Below are 20,080 nucleotides of genomic sequence, written 5' to 3'. Positions count from 1 at the left end.
CCAACAATCTCAACGTTGAAACTTCTATGGCACCCCAAAACAGACTGCACCCCAAAATCAGCATGTGTTTTCTAGCTCTCCTGATAGTCCAAAGTGACAGAGATCAACACAATATCCAAACTGTGGATGTCAGAACCCCCAGAAACAACGTAGCTTCACAGTCAGCTCCCATGCCTCAAACTTACCATAGACTCCCAAGGCCCTATTGACCATAACAATATAGAACTGACCAGCTATCCAGATACCAAAGGGAGTCCCTAGTCTAGTTCTCACTTCCAAAATGGGCAAAGACCAAAGTAACTCTCAGGCCAAAACCTACCCACTCACCTCACCATCCTGAATCCTTAGTTCCCACTTTCTCAACTGTTACTTTGTATACTCAGATAAACACAACATCAGAAAGGCAGGGAGCCAGGCCTACATGTACAGCTCAGTCAGTCACTTGTTTATGCTCCTGAACCCAGATCCAAAGAGTTCTGCTTTGCTTCTGGGCTCAGTTCTGGCCCCTCTTCTCTTGCCCCTCCCCCCCAAAAAATATATATAAGGGTGTGACCCATGCCTATCTCCCAGATCAGAGACTTCAAATTACTGTGTTAGCCCCCTCCTACTCTGCCTCTTTCCTGTTCTTCCTCTTTCATATTAATGTCCGCTAAAAATTCACCTCCAAAGACGTATGAATAATAGTGTCTACCTTTTTTTTTTTTAATGTAGCCTCGGATGACCTTGAACCAAAATCCTCCTGCCTCAGCCTCCCAAGCGCTGGGATTACACACCAACGCCACCATGCCTGGCTGGCTAATAGTGTCTATCTTAATTAGAAAAGAAAACTTCGTGCTCCCAGATTCACGCCCCACTCCTTGTCCCACCCACTCCCCACCCAATGTCCGCTTATCTCCCATCTCAGTAGGAACTGCAGTCAGAGGGGAAAAGCCCGCAATCCCGTAACTCTACTTTCCTCTGCTTAGTAACCCCCTAATAGAGGTGCAAAGCAGAGAAGGCAAAGGTTTTAGCCGCCCATCCTGCGCCTGGGTCTGAGCACACCCGCAGTGGGGTGGAGACCACTAGCCAAGCGAGACTAGTGCTTGTCCGCCCTCTCGTGGAAGGAACCAGACACTGCCAAGCTTTGCCTACTTGCCGCGCTGGACCCCGGCGTCCCGCCAGCCTCAAAGCGTAGCCGACAGGCGTGTGCTCTAGGCCCTAGTGAGCCGGGACTGGGGGAGAGCAAGCGGACTTTGGGCGGGAGTCCATCCCTCTGGTCGCTAACAGGACTCAGAAAAGAGTCGGGAGCAAGAGGCCGGACACCTAGGTTCTAGCCTCCCTCAGTCCCCACCCGGGACTTTCCCCACCTCCTCGAGGGGAAGCAGCTGGCAGAGCCGTCCGGTCGCAGGACAATGGAAGGAAACAAACTAGAAATCATATCCTCCCTCTCCCTACCCCGCCCGATCAGAGGTCCCCCCACCCACCCACCCACCCACCTTTAGGCACTGCTAGAAGAATCTTTCATTCACACCACACCCTCTTACTACCCCCACTAGTGCCTCGCCAAAACCTGGTGCATCGTTGGTCTCCCACTTATCTCCCTTAAGGAAGAGTTTTGCTATATTCATTGTCTCCTTCAACAGGCTGCTGGCACCCCCTTCTAAGAGCCAACACACCAATTTCCGTTGTCCCAGTCCTCCGACGACAGAGGGCCCCCATATTTCCAATCTCGACACCACTCACATCCCCTCCCCAATTCCAATATCCTCATCCTCAGTTCCACTTTTAATTAACCAAAGCCCCCTACTTTACGACCACCTTGCGTTTCTGAGGTCCCGCCTTTGAGACGGAGATCCCGCCCAGGGCTCGCCATCTGGAGAGCGAGGGAGGAAGGAAGGATACAGACCCAGGCGTTCCCCCCACCTCCACCCCCGCCCCCGCCATCCCGGCAGGATAAAGGAGCAAGAGAGGAGAGAGACCCCGCCCCCTTTGAGAAGAACAGCCGCAGCCCCTGCAGGACGGGGGTAAGAGCAAGACATTGAGGGAGCCAGACACCTGGGTCCCCAAAGACGGTTGAGACTTGTTGATGGTAATAAGATTTGAGTTCCAGAGATTGCGCTAAACTAGGCTTTGGGGACTAAATAAGAGTAGCAGAATTCTGCGGTTCGGGGAAGGGAGCTTTGGGATTTGGAGGGGTGTGGCCCACAGGTCATGTGTGGTCACTACAGGCAGGGCACCTGAGACCCTGGCACGGAGCGAAACGGAGGCAAGGAAGGTAGGTGGTGGAGGGCACTGGGGGTTGAACGAAAGGCGCTGCACGCGGGACTCCACACGCTCACCATCGACGCAGCTGTGTGGGAACCTCCAATTTGCTCCAAGCGCTGTGGGTTGTAACAGAGAGAAGACAGCGACCATATGGTTAAGGACAGAATGGACACGATGAATTAAATGGGACTGCGTGTGCGGGGCAGGAATCTGGAGGCCCTGGCTCTAGCAGCACCTCAGGGAGGAAAAGGCAAGAAGAGAAGGCACGGTGGCCTTAGAATTGCCTGAATCCCTGAGCCCTTTCCTTGTCACCCGCAGGCTTGAGTCGCTATGGGTTCTACTGAGGCTCCAGAGGCAGCACTGGGCTATGTCCGCGAGTTCACTCGCCACTCGTCCGACGTGCTGGGCAATCTGAACGAGCTGCGCCTGCGTGGGATCCTCACTGACGTCACGCTGCTGGTTGGCGGGCAACCCCTGCGAGCACACAAGGCAGTTCTTATCGCCTGCAGGTTCGAGGAGTGGGGCTCATGGGGACCAAGTGGGAAAGGAGCTGAGCCATAGGCCATTGAGAGGGAATCCAAAGCCAATCCTTCCAGAAGTATGAGCGGAGACCCCGAATTGGGGGAGGGGTGATCGCGGTGAAGTAGGACTCTCTAAAGCAGTCCCTAACAAATCATAACCTATCTGCCCTCTCTCCAGTGGCTTCTTCTATTCAATTTTCCGGGGTCGAGCTGGAGTGGGGGTAGACGTGCTTTCTCTGCCCGGGGGGCCCGAAGCCAGAGGCTTTGCTCCTCTTCTGGATTTCATGTATACTTCGCGGCTTCGCCTCTCTCCTGCCACTGCACCAGCTGTCCTTGCGGCTGCCACCTACTTGCAGATGGAACATGTAGTACAAGCATGCCACCGCTTCATCCAGGCCAGGTGAGGGAACCCTGGCTCTGTGTCCTCCATGGGTGAGGTGGCACCCCCGGTGTCAAAGGCAATAAAAAAGATTACAAAATAGCACTAATGGCCGTCACAATTTTTCTAGCTACCAACCTGTAGGTATCTCCCTACGGGCCCTGGAAGCAGAACCTCCTACACCTCCAACAGCCCCTCCACCAGGCAGTCCCAGGCGCTCTGAAGGTCACCCAGACCCACCTACTGAGTCTCGAAGCTGCAGTCAAGGCCCCCCAAGTCCAGCCAGCCCAGATCCCAAAGCCTGCAATTGGAAAAAGTACAAGTTCATCGTGCTAAACTCTCAAGTCTCCCAAGCAGGGAGCCTGGTGGGGGATAGGAGTTCTGGTCAACCTTGCTCCCAAGCCAGGCTTCCCAGTGGAGATGAAGCCTGCAGCAGCAGCGAGGAAGGACCCACTCCTGGTTCCCAGAGCAGGTACAGAATCCACAACTCCAAGAATTTGTAGAGGCTGGCCTCAGCTTAGGAGGCGGAGCCATTGAGTCTGTGTGGTCAGGAGGCAGATAGATGCTGTGGGTATCAGAGAGACTAGCCCTCCTTAGTTGGGTGGGACTTTGACAATTAAGTAGATGTGGATCATTGGTCAATGCTAACTCACCTCCAGAGTTCAACTCCAAGTTCTCCAGGAAAGAACCCCCACCACACACACACAATCTCTCTTAACCTTTTGTCTGGACCTTGCCATTTGCCTAGGCGCTCTCCAACCACTACCACTGGACAGTTCAAATGTGGAGTTACATCCAATGTGCCCTATCTACTCACACCCCCAGCTCAAGAGACCACTGGATCACGCTTTGAGCGGGCTCATCCACAACCAGGTAAGAGCTCTTCTTTTCTGGCTTTTCTCCTGTAGCTGCAACCAGGCCAGCCTGGGCCAAAAGGCCTCATGAAGGGCTTATTCCAGTGGACCCTAAGCTTTACTGTAAATCAGAATCACCTGGGAAGCTTTAAAAACTCCATTGCCGAAGTCACACTCCAAAGATCAGAATGTCTGAAAGTAGGGACCAGGCATCAGTATTTTCTAAAGCTCTGCAGATGCTTCCAGTGAGCAGCATAGTTTGGGCCTACCCCCATAGGGGACTGAGTGGTATATCAGGGCTTGGCAAAGCTTCTCTGACAGGTTGTCATCCAGAATAGTGCAGGAAAGAAGGGAGAAACAGAAACCTCCACCAACAAGCAGGGACTTCCACCTACTTTCACCACTATTGAAAAAAAAAAAAATAGGAGTGTACTTTGGAGCTAGTCAGATGTGGAGTCAGATCTTACTAACCATATGGCCTTTGAGCAAATCAAATGAGTTTCCAGAGGCTTCATAGTAAATTGGGGAAAAGAAAGCCTACCACTCTGTAGTTGAGGGGTCGCCGGCACCTATGGTTGTCATTTGCTCACTTTCCTTCCCAGGAAGTGAATTTTTCAGCTGCCAGAACTGTGAAGCTGTGGCTGGGTGCTCATCGGGGCTGGACCCTTTGGCTCCCAGGGATGAGGATAAGCCCTATAAGTGTCAGCTCTGCCGGTCAGCCTTCCGCTACAAGGGCAATCTGGCCAGTCACCGCACGGTGCACACAGGTAGGAGAGGAGAGGACCTTGGCCTTCGTGCCCACCGCGACCCTAGGGCAAAAACCCTGACCTCTCTTCCTCCCTACTTGCAGGGGAAAAGCCCTACCACTGCTCCATCTGTGGAGCACGTTTTAACCGACCAGCTAATCTGAAAACGCACAGTCGCATCCATTCCGGAGAGAAGCCCTATAAGTGTGAGACGTGCGGCTCGCGCTTTGTTCAGGTAGAAAGCCAGTCTCCGAGAGATTCAAAGCCAGGAGATTGGGGCGGGCTAGTCCGGAAGGTTGGGTCCCTCCGGAAGGAGTGGTCTAAAGGCGCCTCTCCTCCCCAGGTGGCGCATTTGCGCGCGCACGTGTTGATTCACACCGGAGAGAAGCCCTATCCGTGTCCCACCTGCGGAACCCGCTTCCGACACCTACAGACCCTCAAGAGCCATGTTCGCATCCACACGGGAGAGAAGCCTTACCACGTGGGTAACCACAGTGGCCTGACTTTACATTCCATTTACCTGGGGGTGGGGCTCTGACCCGGACCGGCCTTGCTACCCCGAGATCACTTGGGAATGGGCGTGGCATGAGGTGTCCAAGAGGCTACGAGGCTTGGGCCAGTGATAGGGATGGGTAGTTAGTTATACTCAAGGACTGGGCGCGGTTTTCTCGAAGAGAGTCTAACACATGGGGAAACTTTTGCTAAATAAGGCAGGGCCTGGCTCCTGGGCGCCCCCTGAGAATTTGAGGGCCAAAGGGCTAATTTTCGGTGGAAAGCTCCACAGCTTCCCCTTGCTCAACACTTAAAAAGGTGGTTATAGGGCCGGCGGAGTGACAAGTGGTAGAGCGCCTGCCTAGTAAGCTTGAGGCCGATTGCAAACCCCGGAACTGAAAAGAAAAAAAAGGTGGTTGGGGAAGAGAAGGGACCTGACCCTGCTGTCCTCCCGCAGTGCAACCCCTGCGGCCTGCATTTCCGGCACAAGAGTCAACTGAGGCTGCACCTGCGCCAGAAACACGGAGCTGCTACCAACACCAACGTGCACTACCACATCCAGGGGGGTCCCTAGCTGTTCACCTCACCAGACCCTATTGCCCCCAGGGGTCCGGGACAGCTGCAGGTTCAGGCCTGGCTCCCCTGTGAGTCTTGGTATGAGGGTGTGCAGGGCCAGTCTGGTATAAGAAACTGCTACCACCTTAATTTCTTGCTGGGGAGAGCAGGGGTGGCAGATCCCAGGCAGATCTGCCTCTGTTTTGCTGGTCAAAACCTCTTCCCAACAATCTAAATTGTCTAGCTAGGGCCTGGAAGAAGGGAGAGCCTGGAGGCTTTTCTTTCCTTAAGGGAACACCCCTCCACCTGTAGCCCCTAGTTCATCTGGTCTATCTGTAAATATAATTTATTGAGGCCTATGGATGGCACCAGGGCCTTCATTCTATTGCATGTACCACTTCCCTCTTCCACAAGTGTGATCAAAAGTGAGCTAAACACAGAAAGTGAGGTCACAGCTCTGCTGGCAGAGACTATTAGCACTTGGCTCTCTCTTTTGGCTTGAGTGTTTTATATTGTTGTCAGAACTTTTATTTTTAGAATTGTTCTTTCTCCTGTTTGCCTGTAGGTTTGTTAAAAATGGAGAAAGGGGTTCTCTGTGTCCTGTACCTCCAATTCTAGGTTTGGAATCTTTTATTCTTGGGCAAGCCCTGAGAACATGTGGATTGGGTCAGGAACCCTCTCTGGTATTTTGAATGTTGCAGGTTCTCTAGCAGGCTAGAACTTTCCCCTGTTCTTTAAGGATGATAGGAACTGTTATGTGACCCCAATATGGAGATAATAAATGCCTCTTGAAGAGTGGGAGTGTGGGGACTTGATTCTGTATTGATCTGAGTGGAAGCTAGTAGTCTTCCATGCACGATGATCCAGAACCTAAACTGTTCCATTACTCTGACCACTGGGCTTGCTGCACTGTAGCCATCTATCATAGTCAAACCCATTCAAGGGTTTGAATCGAGCCCATAATCCTCCCATAGGGGCCTGTTAGCATTGGGTTGATACCTCCATGGGGGAGAAATCCTTATCAGACATAAGGTAATTGTTTTATGATTCTACCCAGTCTCTAAGAATATTATGACCTAGAAAAAATTATGAAATTCTTTACTTTGACTAAAGAGTCATGACTCATCTTTTACTGCACAGATCTGTGTTTGAATATTCCTTGGGGTTTTCTTCACCTGAGATGAGCCCCTCTTTTAATGGGTTTTTGGACATCTTCTGGCAAGGGTTCAGATTCCAGGAACTTCTTTGTCTCTGAATCACTTGGTAATTTTCTTACCTTAGAATAGCTGGGTCTGTGATCCAGTCTTCCCATCCCAAAGCAGTGAATGCACTAGAACCTCCCACAAGAAGAAAAAGGGGCTCAGTTCCATTCTAGGTTTGTTGTAGTTGGGGTTATGATTGGGATTATTGTTGGGATTACAGATTTAAGAGATTGAAAAGACTAGTTGATTGATGGGCCACAGGCCCCTTCTAGTTGACCAAGTTGCCAGGTAAGATTAAGAGTTTGGTTGAGGTCTGCAGTTTCTGGTGTAACCAAGGAGGTAAAAAGTTAGGAATGGGGTTGTCTCTGGCCAAGATGGAGTATCTGGAATGTTAGCTGATTCTCTGGAGCCTTGAATTATAGTCCTAATCCTTGTTGCCCTGGAACCTATTTGATTATAGGACATGGGTGGAGGGTAAGAAGCACTTTTGAATTTGTGGGGTAGGACTTCCTCAAATAAGTACTAGTAGCTATCACTTGGGGACTTATAAGCAATCGATTTTTCTCCCTCTTTCCATCTTTTTCCCCATCACAGAATTGAAGAAGGGAGGAAAAGCAGAGATCTGAGAAGGAATCATGATTTCTGTTAGAGACTAGATGGGCAGGTAGAAAGTTCAGGGTGGGGGTGGGGTAAAATGTAAGATTATGTCCTTGGAATAAAGAAACCTCTCTGTGCCACCTGCTGTGTCTTAAGTGTTCTCTCTCTTATTTTCTTTAGCTTTCTTTTTTTTTTTTTTTTTTTTGCAGTACCGGGGTTTGAACTCAGGGCCTCATACTTGCTAAGTAAGCACTCTACCACTTGAGCCACTTCACCAGCTCTTACTGGGTTCTCTTACTGGGGGAGGAGGGTGGATCTGGCAGATTGGAAAGAGGCTTCCCCCTCCTAAATAACAACTTTGACTCTGCTCATTTCACTGTTCAACCCACCAGACATCTTAAATGATCCTTGTTCTCCCCTCCCTGCCCCTGCCTTCCGGCTCATTGTGTAGGAACCAGTGACTTCATGAAGTTTTCTCCGGAGCCACCTGCATCCTGCTGGTCTGAAGTCACTTCCTGGCCTGGTTGTAGAGGCAGCAAGGAGAAACTAGGAAGCCAATAGTAATAGTTGGGGATCTTCATGCTTGGGACATCCCACCACCACCATCAAGGAAATGAATAAGATTTGAATCTTACGCATTAGGACAACAGGGGCTGGAAGTGGCAGTGAGAAGGCCCCCTGTAGTTAAGTACCAGCATGCCAACTCTACCCTTCTCCTGGCAGTGGTATCTTGGAATCCATCTAGTGTCCAGTACAGGTGGTGCCTTTTCCTCCTTTTCTCCTGGCCTGTGTGTCTCTTCCTTGCACAGGTTTGTTGTGACCCTTTGTAGAGGTAATTTATTCTGATGTTACCTCTTTTGGGACCTTGAGTTCCTTATCTCTGATAAACATCAGTTAATATGATCTCTACAGTACCTTCCAACTTTATAGGTTGCGGTTGTGTTTCTTAATCTTTTTTATTTTTTTGGTGGTACTGGGGCTTGAACTCAGGGCCTACATCTTGAGCCACTCCTCCAGCCCTTTTTTGTGATGGGTTTTTTTGAGTTAGGGTCTTTCGAACTATTTGCTATGGCTGGCTTGGAACTTTGATCCTCCTGATCTCTGCTTCCTGAGTAGCTAGGATTACAGGCATGAGCAACTCGTACCCGGCATGTTTCTTTTTTTCATTATTTTAACAGGCATGTTTTTTAATCTTAAAAACCTATGATGTGGATTGGATTTTTTTAAAACAGCAAAAAACAAAAACTAAACTAAAATCTTCCTTCACCTCCCACTATAGCTTATCCCAGCTAATATTACTTATCTTGTGTTACATTAGGCCCTAAAGCATTTTAGTGCATGGATTTTCTATTTTAACCCTGCACAGCCATCCTAAAAAGTAGGTACTAGTATACCTAGTTTACAGATTGGGAAACTGAGGGGTTCAATATCTTGGCCAAGTATAAATGATAAAGTCAAGTGTTAATCAGTGTTAGATATATGATCTCAAGGACTTCCACATCTTTGGCATATTCCCCACTAGTCAATGCTTTGACTGCACTTAGCAAAAAAAAAAAAAAAAAAAAAAAAAATATATATATATATATATATATATATATATATGTGTGTAATTTTGGTATGGATACTTTTATTTTCCATATAGGAAACAAGGCACTTCAATGTTTTTGTTGTTGTTTGGTCTTGTTTTGTTTTGTTTTTGTGGTGCTGGGGATTGAACCCAGGTCCTTCCACTGGCAGCATTTGACCATTGAGCTACATCCCCAGCACTTTTTTGAGAGAGGGTCAGGGTCTCACTATGTAGTTCAGGCTGACCCTGAACTTTCCATCCTCCTGACTGCTTCTCCAGTGTTGGGATTACAGACATGTACCACTACTCCTGGCTCAATTATACTTTTTTAAAACTACATTGCCTCCTGCTCCATGCCTCTCTTCTTGTTTGCCTCATTCCCCACTGGTCCAGGTATGAACTCTTGAGCCCAAGGTTTCAAGGTTAGGGTTCTGGGCAGCTTGAATTGTAAGCCATTAGGGTCTGGGTAAGCGACAGTCTGGGTAGGACTGGAGAGTGCTTGCTAGGGACCTGGGTATTGGCTGTGTGGGAGGTACCAGTTGTTCAGTGGACAGGATCACAGCTAGTCTCTTTAGTGTATTCCATCATGAGATCAAAAACTGTGGTTAGGAAATAGCTGTTACTAGAGGGCAGAGGAAGAGGTAGGCATTGGTGGAGCCCTGTGTGAGTTTACACCCGCCCTTCCTCTCCCCAGTTATTTTTGGTCCCAGTGACTTGCAGATTTCCTGTTAGTGGGAACAGAGATGACAGGAACAAGTTCTCACCACAGAAATGAATGCAAGGAGTCCAACAATTCACCCCTTTCCCTTCACCTGTGAACCTCTCAATAATCCAGGTGTCGCTGGGCGCGGGTGGCTCAGGCCTGTAATCTTAGCTACTCAGGAGACAGAGATCAAGAGGATCCCAGTTAGAAGCCAGCCCAGGCAAATAGTTCCTGAGACCCGATCTCGAAAAAACCCATAGCAAAAAAAGGGATGGCGGAGTGGCTCAAGTGGTAGAGTGCCTGCTTAGCAACTGTGAGACCCTGAGTTCAAACCTCAGTATCACACACACGCACAGGTCCAGAAGTCTGGATTTAGGAGACTGCATTAGCCATCACAGGTGCTTCGCCAGGTTATTTGTTTGAGTTTTATGTCATAACCTCCTCGTCCCCACCTGACCTGGCAATTCCTGGATTTTCTCATTAGCAAGTGAGTGCTTGTCTCTCCAGAACCAGTTTACCTACCGCCAGCTCTCACAAATGGGTCTTGATGCTGAAACGTGGACGACCTGGCACCCAAGGTGAACATGGAATAGTACCACCGGCCCTCCATCACAGCCCCCTCAGCCGCAAGTTCCTTAGTCACATGGGGCCTCCCTAAGCCCCTCCTTACGCATGCGTCCCACTTACTGCCGGTCCAGAACAATGCACTAAATCCTGCCCAGCCTCCTGGATCCGCCCCCTGCTCGAGTCCCCTGTCCTCCTCCACGGGCTCAGAACTGGATGCGGGCCCACTTAGCCAGGTGCAGACATCCCCAAAGAGAAGACCACACCTAGACTGGCGTGCGTCAGGGGTGTGGCCCAAACCCAGTTACGTTTCTGGCTGCTAAAGAAATATTGCGGCCCCGCGGCGAATGATCTGGTTCAGGTCTGGACTCTTCAGCAGACGGCCAGCAGGACCACGCCTCCGCGCGCTTGCAGCGGTGACCGGTGTTGGTCTGTCCCCACTCCTTGGCCGCCCCCCGTGGAGAAAGGCGCAGGCGCCTTTCAGTACCTTCCTTTCCACCAGCCTTCCCTTCTCCGCTTGGCACCCAGCCGCCAGGTAGGGAGGGTGGGCATCGCCGAGCACTCACAGCCCAGCTCCCGCAGGTGCTCTTAGTGGCGGCAGCCTTGTCCCTCCCCAGATGGCGCGCAGGGCCGAGCCTCCTGACGGGGGCTGGGGATGGATGGTGGTGCTCTCAGCGTTCTTCCAGTCGGCGCTAGTGTTCGGGGTGCTCCGCTCCTTTGGCGTCTTCTTCGTAGAGTTTGTCGCAGCGTTTGAGGAGCAGGCGGCGCGCGTCTCCTGGATCGCCTCCATAGGAATCGCGGTGCAGCAATTTGGAAGTGAGTGCTGGTTCCTGCGTCCGGTGTCCTGCGACCCTCAGAAGAGAGGGGGGATGCGGGGACAGGAAAGGGGAAGGGCGGGAGTCGAGAGGATGCTGAGGGAGGCTGCCTAAGACCGTATCTTAGAACTCTTTCCACTTCCCCAGGCCCAATAGGCAGTGCCCTGAGCACGAAGTTCGGGCCCAGGCCAGTGGTGATGATTGGGGGCGTCTTGGCTGCACTGGGAATGCTGCTCGCCTCATTTGCTACCTCCTTAACCCACCTATACCTAAGTATCGGACTGCTCTCAGGTGAGGCCCTGGGCAAGGACAGGAGAGTCACATGATCTTTGATCTCTGGATTTTCACTTCTTCCTGCTTCTTCCAAAAGGCTTAGTTAGGGAGAAGCTGGGGAAAAGGTTGGCTAGCACCTATGCCCTGAAGGGGGTTAATTCTTAAGAGGAATGCCTGAATTGATAAGTATGTTGGGAAAGAATACAGAATATACAAGTCCAAGCTAGTGGGATTGGAAGGAAGAATTTCTTTAAAATGATGCTAGGCACTGTGACTGTGAAAGAGATGTCATTAGCCTATATATAACGAAAGGATTTTGAAGATTATGCAGTTTGGCAAAGGAAGGTTACACAGCCAGAAGTGGTAGAGCTGGGATCTAACTCCAAAGTTCTCTGCTAGTTACTTTACAAACCTCTGTAATCCTCCCCAGCCCCACAAAGTATATTAACCCCATTTTGCAGATGAGCAGATTGAGGCTGAGCATATAACATACAAGGTCATACACCTAGGAAGTGTCAAAGCTAGGACACCCAGGACTGAGATTCAAAAACAAGGGCTAGTCTGTTGCTGGGCAGTGTTGGGATTACTGGGTTCCCTGAGCTCTCCAAAAGCCCCCAACCCCCATTTCTTCCTTTTTGACAGGCTCTGGCTGGGCCTTGACCTTCACTCCAACCCTGGCCTGCCTGTCCCGTTACTTCTCTCGCCGAAGATCCCTGGCCATGGGACTGGCACTGACAGGAGTGGGCCTCTCCTCTTTTGCATTTGCCCCTCTCTTCCAGTGGCTCCTCAGCCACTATGCCTGGCGGGGAGCCCTAATGCTGGTGTCTGCCCTCTCCTTCCACCTGGTGGCCTGTGGTGCTCTCCTCCGCCCACTTTCCCTGGCAGAGGACACTGCTGTGGGTGGTCCTGTGTCCCAACTCACCTCCCTCATCCATAATGGCCCCTTCCTCCGTTACACTATTGCCCTCACTCTGATCAACACTGGTTACTTCATTCCCTATGTCCATCTGGTGGCCCATCTCCTGGACCTAGGTTGGGACCCACTGCCTGCTGCCTTCCTACTCTCAGTGGCTGCTATTGCTGACCTCGTGGGGCGCGTGGCCTCTGGGTGGCTGGGAGATGCAGTCCCAGGGCCTGTGGCACGACTTCTGATGCTCTGGACCACCCTGACTGGGGTATCACTAGCCCTGTTCCCTGTGGCTCAGGCTCCCACAACCCTGGTGGTTCTGGCTGTGGCCTATGGCTTTACCTCAGGTGCCTTGACCCCAGTGGCCTTCTCCGTGCTGCCTGAACTGGTGGGGACTGGAAGGATGTACTGTGGCCTGGGACTGGTGCAGATGGTAGAGAGCATCGGGGGGCTGCTGGGGGCTCCTCTGTCAGGTAAGGGGAATGGGGTTTCCAGGTGGGCCAGGGCTGCCATGTTGTACAGTTGGGGAAAGGAACTATTCCCATTATAGCATATATGGTACATAGCTTGCACAGTCAATCATAGCAGCCCTGAAATGGGTCCATGGGGCAAAGAACTTGGGGCTGGGAAGGTCTTCGTGGAAAGACAAAGAGGAGCTAAATGGAACCCTTTCCTGCCTGGGTTTTCACAGGACCAGGCAGGACCTATCCTAACATAGCATTCCAGTGTCTTCTTTTCCTTTGGCCCACTAGGCCTCCAGCCCAGTGTCTGGGCCATCTGGTTAAAGTTCTCCAAGCTCAAGATGCCAAAACTTCTGACCTTTAACACTTTCCTCTTAACTATTAACAACATGAAGGAGGGCCACAGAGGCCTGAAAGAAATGTGTACTTGACTTAATCTGGCTCACCAAATTCCCACATGCTGGTTTGGAGATCCTTTCTGAAGTCAGGAAAATATGTGAAAGTACCTTTTGAGGCCCTTTGGGAAACTTGAGTTCTAATTTCATGCAGCCTTACCGTGGGAGTTCCAAACCCTCCAAGATGATGGGTCTTCTCTATACCCAAACATGGGTCTAAGCTATCAGCCCCAATGTACTGATCACCCATGTGTATTCTTTTTCTCACTTGGACCTAGGCTACCTCCGAGATGTGACAGGCAGCTACACAGCTTCTTTTGTGGTGGCTGGAGTTTTCCTTCTTGCAGGGAGTGGAGTTCTCATCACCCTGCCCCGCTTCTTCTGCTTCTCAGCTCCTACCTCCAGACCCCAGGACCTTGTAATAGAGGCACTAGATACCAAAGTCCCCCTGCCCAAGCAGGAGGGGCTGGAAGAGAACTGAACTCTACCAAGAGGCAGTCAGGCCTCCAAAGCCAGAACTTGACAGCTTCAGGTCTTTTGTCCCATGGAGATATCCACAGAACCACAGTGCCTTAAGATTCTTGATCTATCTCCTCCAGAGCAGACCTGGGGCTCCTGAAATGTGTGTGCCAACCCTTTGTACCTTGTGCTCCTTTGCTCTCCCAACATTTTCTGAGGGATCTCGGAGATCCTGCTCCACTGAGCTGTGAATCAACTATGAAAACCAAAGACCAAGAGTGTTCTTATGTCTTACATGTGAGAAATATGGATGTCCCTTGGAGATAAAACCAAACAAGGAAACTGGACAATTATTAACTTCAAAAACAGCAGGGACCCATAAGCTTTGGTGGCTGATGGAGTCCTGGTGGGGCAGGGCAGGAGAGGTGCCCATGAGCCCTGGTGAGCAGTATTCCTCCCTCCTTCCTCACTATCCCTGTGATTGAGAAAAAAAGATTAAGAAAAGGGTATGTGTGTGGGGGAAGGTAGGTTGGAAGTAGGAGATAGAGCTGATAGAGCTGATATCTGGCCTAGGATTTTTTTTAAATCCTCCTCCTGCCTTCTCCTGAAAGCTGTCATTACAGGGGTGCGCCATCATACCTTGCAGGATTCTTTTATTTCAGGCCAACAGAGGGAGATTGAAATTAGAGTCTGTAGGATTTAGATCCTCAAGTAAAGGAAATGAAGATGTAGTAAATGGAGCATCCTCCCCATCACCCAATGAACTGAGCTGGGCTGACAGACAATTTCTCAAAATCTCCGTTATGTCAATGACTTAGGCAAAAAAAAAAAAAAAAATGAACTGGCTAGATGGACAGATACCCTTCCCCACCACCAGGATTACTGAGGACTTGTTCTTTTCAGCCTGCCTTTTGAGATTTTTTTTTTTTTTTTTTCTGTACTGGGTGTGAACTCAGGGCCTTGAGTCACTCCACTAGCCGTTTTTTGTTAGGTTTGTTTTTCGAGATAGAGTCTTGTGAGCTATTTGTTTTTTGAGATAGACTCTCCTGAACTATTTGCCAAGGCTGGCTTCAAATTTCTATCCTCCTCATCTCTGTCTCCTGAGTAGTTAGGATTACAGGTGTGAGCCACCAGCGCCTGATTTGAGATATCTTAAATAGAGATTTTCAGGTTGGCTTTCAGGAAAATCAGATAAAAATTCTTTATTAGGGGAGAGGCTCAAACATGAAAATGATCAACAAGTGGTATCCCTAGTGGAGTCAAGGCCTCCTGGGGAGAGCAGCACAACCTGGGGAACTGGGAGCAGCTCCCCCCTCTCAGGGGGAGGGGTAGATGGACGTGAGGCTGGACGGCAGGAGGGGAGAGCTCTGGGAAGCCCCATGTAGATGAAGCTGCCAAAGAGGATGAAAGAGCCGCACACCAGGAAAGAGGCACTGAAATTTCCTGTCTCATCCCTTAGGAAGCCTGAGGGGAGGGGTAAACGAATTTAAAGGCCTGGCACCCTAGAGGCATACGATGATTGTGAGTGAATCTGCTGAATCGGCCCTTACCTGACAGGGGAGGGCCCAGAAGTCCCCCGAGGCTCATCAGCATCATCACCAGCCCAGTGGCCTGCACCACACCTCCAATGCCCACCAGCCCCGGAAGCACACCGAAAACCAAAGGGGCGTAACTCCCGGCGCTCAGTCCGTAGGCACCAGCCACTGCCAACAGGGGGCCCCCCCAGCCCTCCTCGCTCTCCACCGCGGGCACTAGTCCCACTGCCAGCAGCCCCAGCCCTGTCAGAGCCCCGAACACGGCCAGCAGCCGCGGAAGGGGAACCCAGCCCTGGTCTGCCAGCCACCCACTGACCAGTCGGGCGCACGCATCCCCCACCGCAGCGACAGCCACCACCAGCGCTGCCCCGTACCCCCCCAGACCCCGGTCTAAAGCGTGAGGGGCCAAGTGCACGTAGGGAACGAAGTACCCGCCCCCAATCAGGGCTGTTCCGAGAGCAAAGATTGAAAAGGCCCGGCGCTTGAAGAGACCCAGGCCAAGGGCAGCTAGGGGGCTGCGGGGTGGGGCCGGGGGGTCACCAATAAGGGCTAGGGGTCGCAGCAGGGCGCCACAGGGGGTGAGATGGAGGGTGACAGCGCCAAGGAGGAGCAGGGCGCCCCGCCAGCCGAAAGTATCAAGGAGGAGCTGCAAGGCGGGCGCCAGGACTAGAGAGGAGGCCCCGTTACCGGTGAGTGCCAGCCCCACCGCCAAGACCCGACGGCGGGAGAAGTAACGGGAGAGGGTACCGAGGGCAGGGGCGAACACCAGGGCCCAGCCGGAGCCTGCGAATGGATAGAGCAGGGTGAGGGCGGGAACCGGGGAGGCCTGGCCCAGCATTCCCAGCCCTGCTTCCCTAGCCCCAAACAAGCTCCCATCCCCATCATCACCCCTGAAGGGCCTGGGCATCCCATTCCCCTCACCAGCGAGGAGGCCCAGGCCGAGGTAGAGGTGCAGCAGGCTTTGGGCGAAAGCCGAGAAGAAGAAGCCGAGCGAGGTAAGAACGCCCCCGATCATCACCACGGGGCGCGCCCCCCAGCGTGTGCTCAGAGCGCTGCCCACTGGGCCTAGAAGGGGGCAGAGTCAACGGAAGACTTGCCACTGGACCCCCAAAATTTTCTCCAACACTTCTCATTGGCTCTTTGCCTGGCCTAAAACTCCTCCTCTGTTCTACTAACTCCTCCCCTTGACCTCAAGCCCTACTCTCTGCTAGAACTTATTTCTAGAACCAGTTCACTCTCAGGCTTCTGGCAATTAAGTGGGTCTCCCATCACTACATTCATGGTGTCTCCACCCAGTTCCCACCTCCCACCTCGGGCCCCCCCCTCACTGGCTGCCTGCTGCACGGCCAAGGCCAGGGCGCTGACCCACGCAGTGTCCTGGGCGCTTCGTTCAAAGTGCTCCGCGAAGTCAGGAAGGGCAAGGCCCAGACAACGTAAGAGCCCGTAGGAAAGCCCGTTCACGGCGAAGGTTGAGGCCGCCACCACCCAGCCCCAGCCCCCGTCCGGGGGTCCGGCCGGCTTGGGGGTCATCGCCGTCTGCGTAAGTGGGGGAACACCTGTGAATGAAATCTCCACGCCTGAGCGTCCGCTAGGAAGCTGGCATCCTCGAGATCCAGCCTCAGGCTGCTCGCCCAGGGTGGGCACGTCGCCCCGAGCTTGGGCGCGGGAAGCAGGCCCAGGGAGAGAAGTCCTGGGTGCGCGCGAGCTACTGGGACGGGGTGAGGAGGGCAGCCTGATCCCCTAGGCCGGGGGATCCCCCTCCCACACCATTTTCCCCTTACCCGACCTCTCCGGGCGTTGGGGGGAAGGGAAGGGCGAGGAAGGGTTCGCCGGGTTTTCTCCCGGCTTCCCCGGCGGACAGGGCCCCGGAGAAGAGCAAGTGCAGAGATGGAGCCCAACTTGAACGGGCTTCTCCGTAAACAGAGATCACCACAGGGGCCTGAGCCACCTGGGACGCGAGTGGGGGGGTACCGAGGGCGGGGGGAAGCCGAGACAGTCAGCCAATCCGCCAAGCCGCGGGTGAGGCCAGACGCCTAGTCCCACGGGGATTGAATTATCCACACACAACCCCCAGCCCCTGATAGGGAGCGACTAGAAATGAATGCCGAGCGGCCGCGCCCAGCCCCGCCCAACACTGCGGGGCTCACGCCCACGCACCTGCCACCAGCTGCGCACAGAGGGAGATATAAGGATTGCAACCTCTACCAAACCCAGGGACCAGTGCCCACGCATGGAAACAGGGGTGGTTTCCAAAGCCTAAGGGAATGAATGAATAGTTCCGTTCTGAAGATCCTGTAAATATAAAATCATTGGCCTCCAGTGGGTGCCCACCAGCTCCATGCTCATTAATAGGCTGTCCTCAAGGAGGGGAGGGAAGAGGACTCTCTAATATTCGGACCTGTGATGTGCTGGACACTTTACGCCTATTACCCTTTCATCCTTGCAATAGCCATACAGAGAAGGTGGGACATTCCCATTTTACAGATAGAGCAACTGAAGCTCAGAGAGATTAGTTGATTCTCCCCAAGACACTCAGCTGAAAAATGTTGGGAACATTGGAATTTAGGTCTGTTCTGACTATGCAGGGAGAACAGACCTAGGAGTAAAATGGAATCTACTGCCCTTGATGACCATGACCTGGAGACAGATTGATGCAATTGCCCTACTGCCCTAGAAAGGGCAGAACCTTTGCAGAGCCAGAGAGCTTATGACTCTAAAACAGGGGTGACTGGGAATAGAAGAGGTCTTTTTCATCAGAATCTTTAAAGACTTAGGCCAGAATTTTAAAAGAAAAGGAAGAAGGACTGGAGGTATGGCTCAAGTGGCAGAGTACCAGCTTTGCAAGTGTGAAGCCCTGAGTTCAAACACCAGTTCCACCAAAGAAAAGAAAAAAGAAAAGGAAGAAATCAGAAACTTGAAACCAGGTGTTGATTTCTTGAAAAACTATGATAAACATTCTTTTTATACTGGTTAGCATTGCTTTACATCAGTTCTATGAATCAAGAGATGTGTTTTTTGGTTTAATTATTAAACAATACCATGGAAATTTCAGCAATTTAAAAGTTGGAGCTAGCATCATCTCACAGCCACAGGATGGCAGTGTTTGCTTATTGTTGAGAAAATATCTGCTTGTGAGGAAGACAGCTTAAGTTGTGATCCTGTAAACTTGGTTTTTTTTTTTCTGGGGGGGAGGCAAATAACAGCAAAACCTTCATGCCTCTCCATTGCCTATAGGGAAGGAAATCAAATTTCCCCACTTTGTGTATAAGGCCTTTCACAATAATCAAAGGTGAATCTAAGCTATCTTTCCATTCCATCTCACTCCCCTCCCACTAGCCATTAACTTCTCACCTACTCCAGGGACATGCCTAGTTTCTTCTCATTTCTGGATTTTGGTTTATATCATTTTCCCTGCTGAAATGTCCTGATGGGATTCCGGAGTCTGAAGGTTTAAGGTCCTGCCACATACACCTCAGGAAAGTGGCCCCACCGGTTTCCCCAGTCTGGAGTGCTCTTTGTAAAAGCCACCAGAGCAGTGGAGCCAGCAGCTTCTTAAGTCACCCCAGGCAGGGAGCATGCTTTCTGAGGACTCTGCTATAAGTCGAACAAGGTCAACTGAAAGGAATCGCTCTCCCTGGTGAAGTAGAAATGCAGTCATAAAGGAACTGGGCCTTTTGGGCCTGGGACTTGTACCAAGTCATGCTAAGCACTTCTGCAGATGCAAAATCCAGAAGTACATCCCAAAGCCTGGGACTAGGGTGACTGGTTGTAAAAGGGCACATTCTTAGTCAGATTCTTAGCCAGAATTGCCACCTGTTACTCATGGAGGCTATATAACATAGAGGTTGGAAGAATAGACTCCCAAGCTAGACTTCCTATGCTTGACTACCAGCTCTCCCACTTAGCTCTATGATTGCAAGCAAGTTACTCAGTCTGTCAAGTTACTTAACAGAGAGGTTGCCTCTGTTTCCTCATTTCTAAAATGGGTGTAAGAATGCCAGCTACCTAATCAGGTTGGTATGAGTCACCATGTATGCATGTGTAAGTAAAGGACTTGGAGCAGCACCTGAATATGATACTGGTTAGCCCCCTGGCTGCCATTGTTGTAACTCAGGGAACCTGGCTAGACCTTCGCAGCACACCGCTACCCTTTCCCCACCTGGCTGCTCTGCCAATGCCTCAAAGCCAAGGAACATTGGTCTGGTGAGTTCAAGGCCAAAGAGCCACATTGTTCTGGTGAGTTCTTAGAACCACATGAGTTATAATGTGAATATCTATAAAGAGATTAAATGGAAACTTTTTTCTTTGTGGTGGGTGTTTGTTTCCCCCCCCCCCCAGTGTTTCCCAAAGTTTATAAGAAAATGCTGGTCTCCTTATCTCTAAAAACAAAAAAGAAAGGACTCAAAGTAAGTTTTATTCATTCTCTTATACAAAATATTTATAGATATCTGTCATGCCCACTACTGTGCTTAGGACTAGCGATACAAGTGTGAATAAGATACAGTCTCTCCCTTGGCCCACAATCAAATAAGAGAAACAGTCACATAGAAAAGAAATCTCAGCACAAAGGAGAGACACATACGTGCACCATAGTGTGGTGCATGATTCACTTGGTTTGGGCCTGCTGAGGGCTTCACAGAAGATAAGCCCATAAGCTGGGTCTTGAAGGATGAGTAGGAGTTTACCAGATGGATGTGTGGGCACGGGCATTCCAGGCAAAGGGAGCAACTTGCAGAAAATTGCAAAAACTAGCTTGGCACACTATCTGTTGTCTTGGTAGCTGTAAATAGCTGCTGTGTAGAGAAAGTGTG

General features: G+C 51.2%; 3 protein-coding genes across 5 annotated transcripts; 2 read left to right on the top strand and 1 right to left on the bottom strand.

Annotated features, from left to right (window-relative positions):
- Window positions 1-1,916: 1,916 nt before the first annotated feature.
- Window positions 1,917-8,090, top strand: Bcl6b (BCL6B transcription repressor). 2 transcript variants are annotated; one of them, XM_020158467.2, is made up of 9 exons: window positions 1,917-2,003; window positions 2,563-2,753; window positions 2,944-3,165; window positions 3,275-3,616; window positions 3,893-4,017; window positions 4,601-4,765; window positions 4,849-4,979; window positions 5,088-5,225; window positions 5,694-8,090. In XM_020158467.2, the coding sequence occupies exons 2-9, from the start codon at window positions 2,575-2,577 to the stop codon at window positions 5,808-5,810; spliced, it is 1,419 nt and encodes a 472-aa protein (XP_020014056.1). In that variant the 5' UTR covers window positions 1,917-2,003; window positions 2,563-2,574; the 3' UTR covers window positions 5,811-8,090. The 2 variants fall into 2 exon arrangements, with proteins under 2 accessions (XP_020014056.1, XP_020014057.1); XM_020158468.2 differs by having other exon boundaries at window positions 1,961-2,068; window positions 5,694-8,088.
- Window positions 8,091-10,503: 2,413 nt separating this feature from the next.
- Slc16a13 (solute carrier family 16 member 13) lies at window positions 10,504-14,596 on the top strand. Of its 2 annotated transcripts, none has more exons than XM_074047041.1 (5): window positions 10,504-10,959; window positions 11,026-11,240; window positions 11,387-11,530; window positions 12,155-12,892; window positions 13,554-14,596. In XM_074047041.1, exons 1-5 carry the CDS (start codon window positions 10,772-10,774, stop codon window positions 13,754-13,756), a joined length of 1,488 nt encoding a protein of 495 aa, XP_073903142.1. In that variant the 5' UTR covers window positions 10,504-10,771; the 3' UTR covers window positions 13,757-14,596. The 2 variants fall into 2 exon arrangements, with proteins under 2 accessions (XP_073903142.1, XP_020014058.1); XM_020158469.2 differs by having other exon boundaries at window positions 10,825-10,959; window positions 11,042-11,240.
- Window positions 14,597-14,921: 325 nt separating this feature from the next.
- On the bottom strand, window positions 14,922-16,799 carry Slc16a11 (solute carrier family 16 member 11). Its single transcript, XM_074047042.1, has 4 exons — window positions 16,598-16,799; window positions 16,191-16,334; window positions 15,285-16,052; window positions 14,922-15,198 (listed from the first exon to the last, which is right to left on the bottom strand). The coding sequence occupies exons 1-4, from the start codon at window positions 16,797-16,799 to the stop codon at window positions 14,969-14,971; spliced, it is 1,344 nt and encodes a 447-aa protein (XP_073903143.1). The 3' UTR covers window positions 14,922-14,968.
- Between the last annotated feature and the right edge of the window lie 3,281 nt (window positions 16,800-20,080).

The sequence above is a fragment of the Castor canadensis genome, chromosome 11, assembly GCF_047511655.1.
Source record: "Castor canadensis chromosome 11, mCasCan1.hap1v2, whole genome shotgun sequence".
Taxonomy (NCBI): domain Eukaryota; kingdom Metazoa; phylum Chordata; class Mammalia; order Rodentia; family Castoridae; genus Castor; species Castor canadensis.
This window is presented reverse-complemented; position numbering and strand designations above follow the sequence as displayed.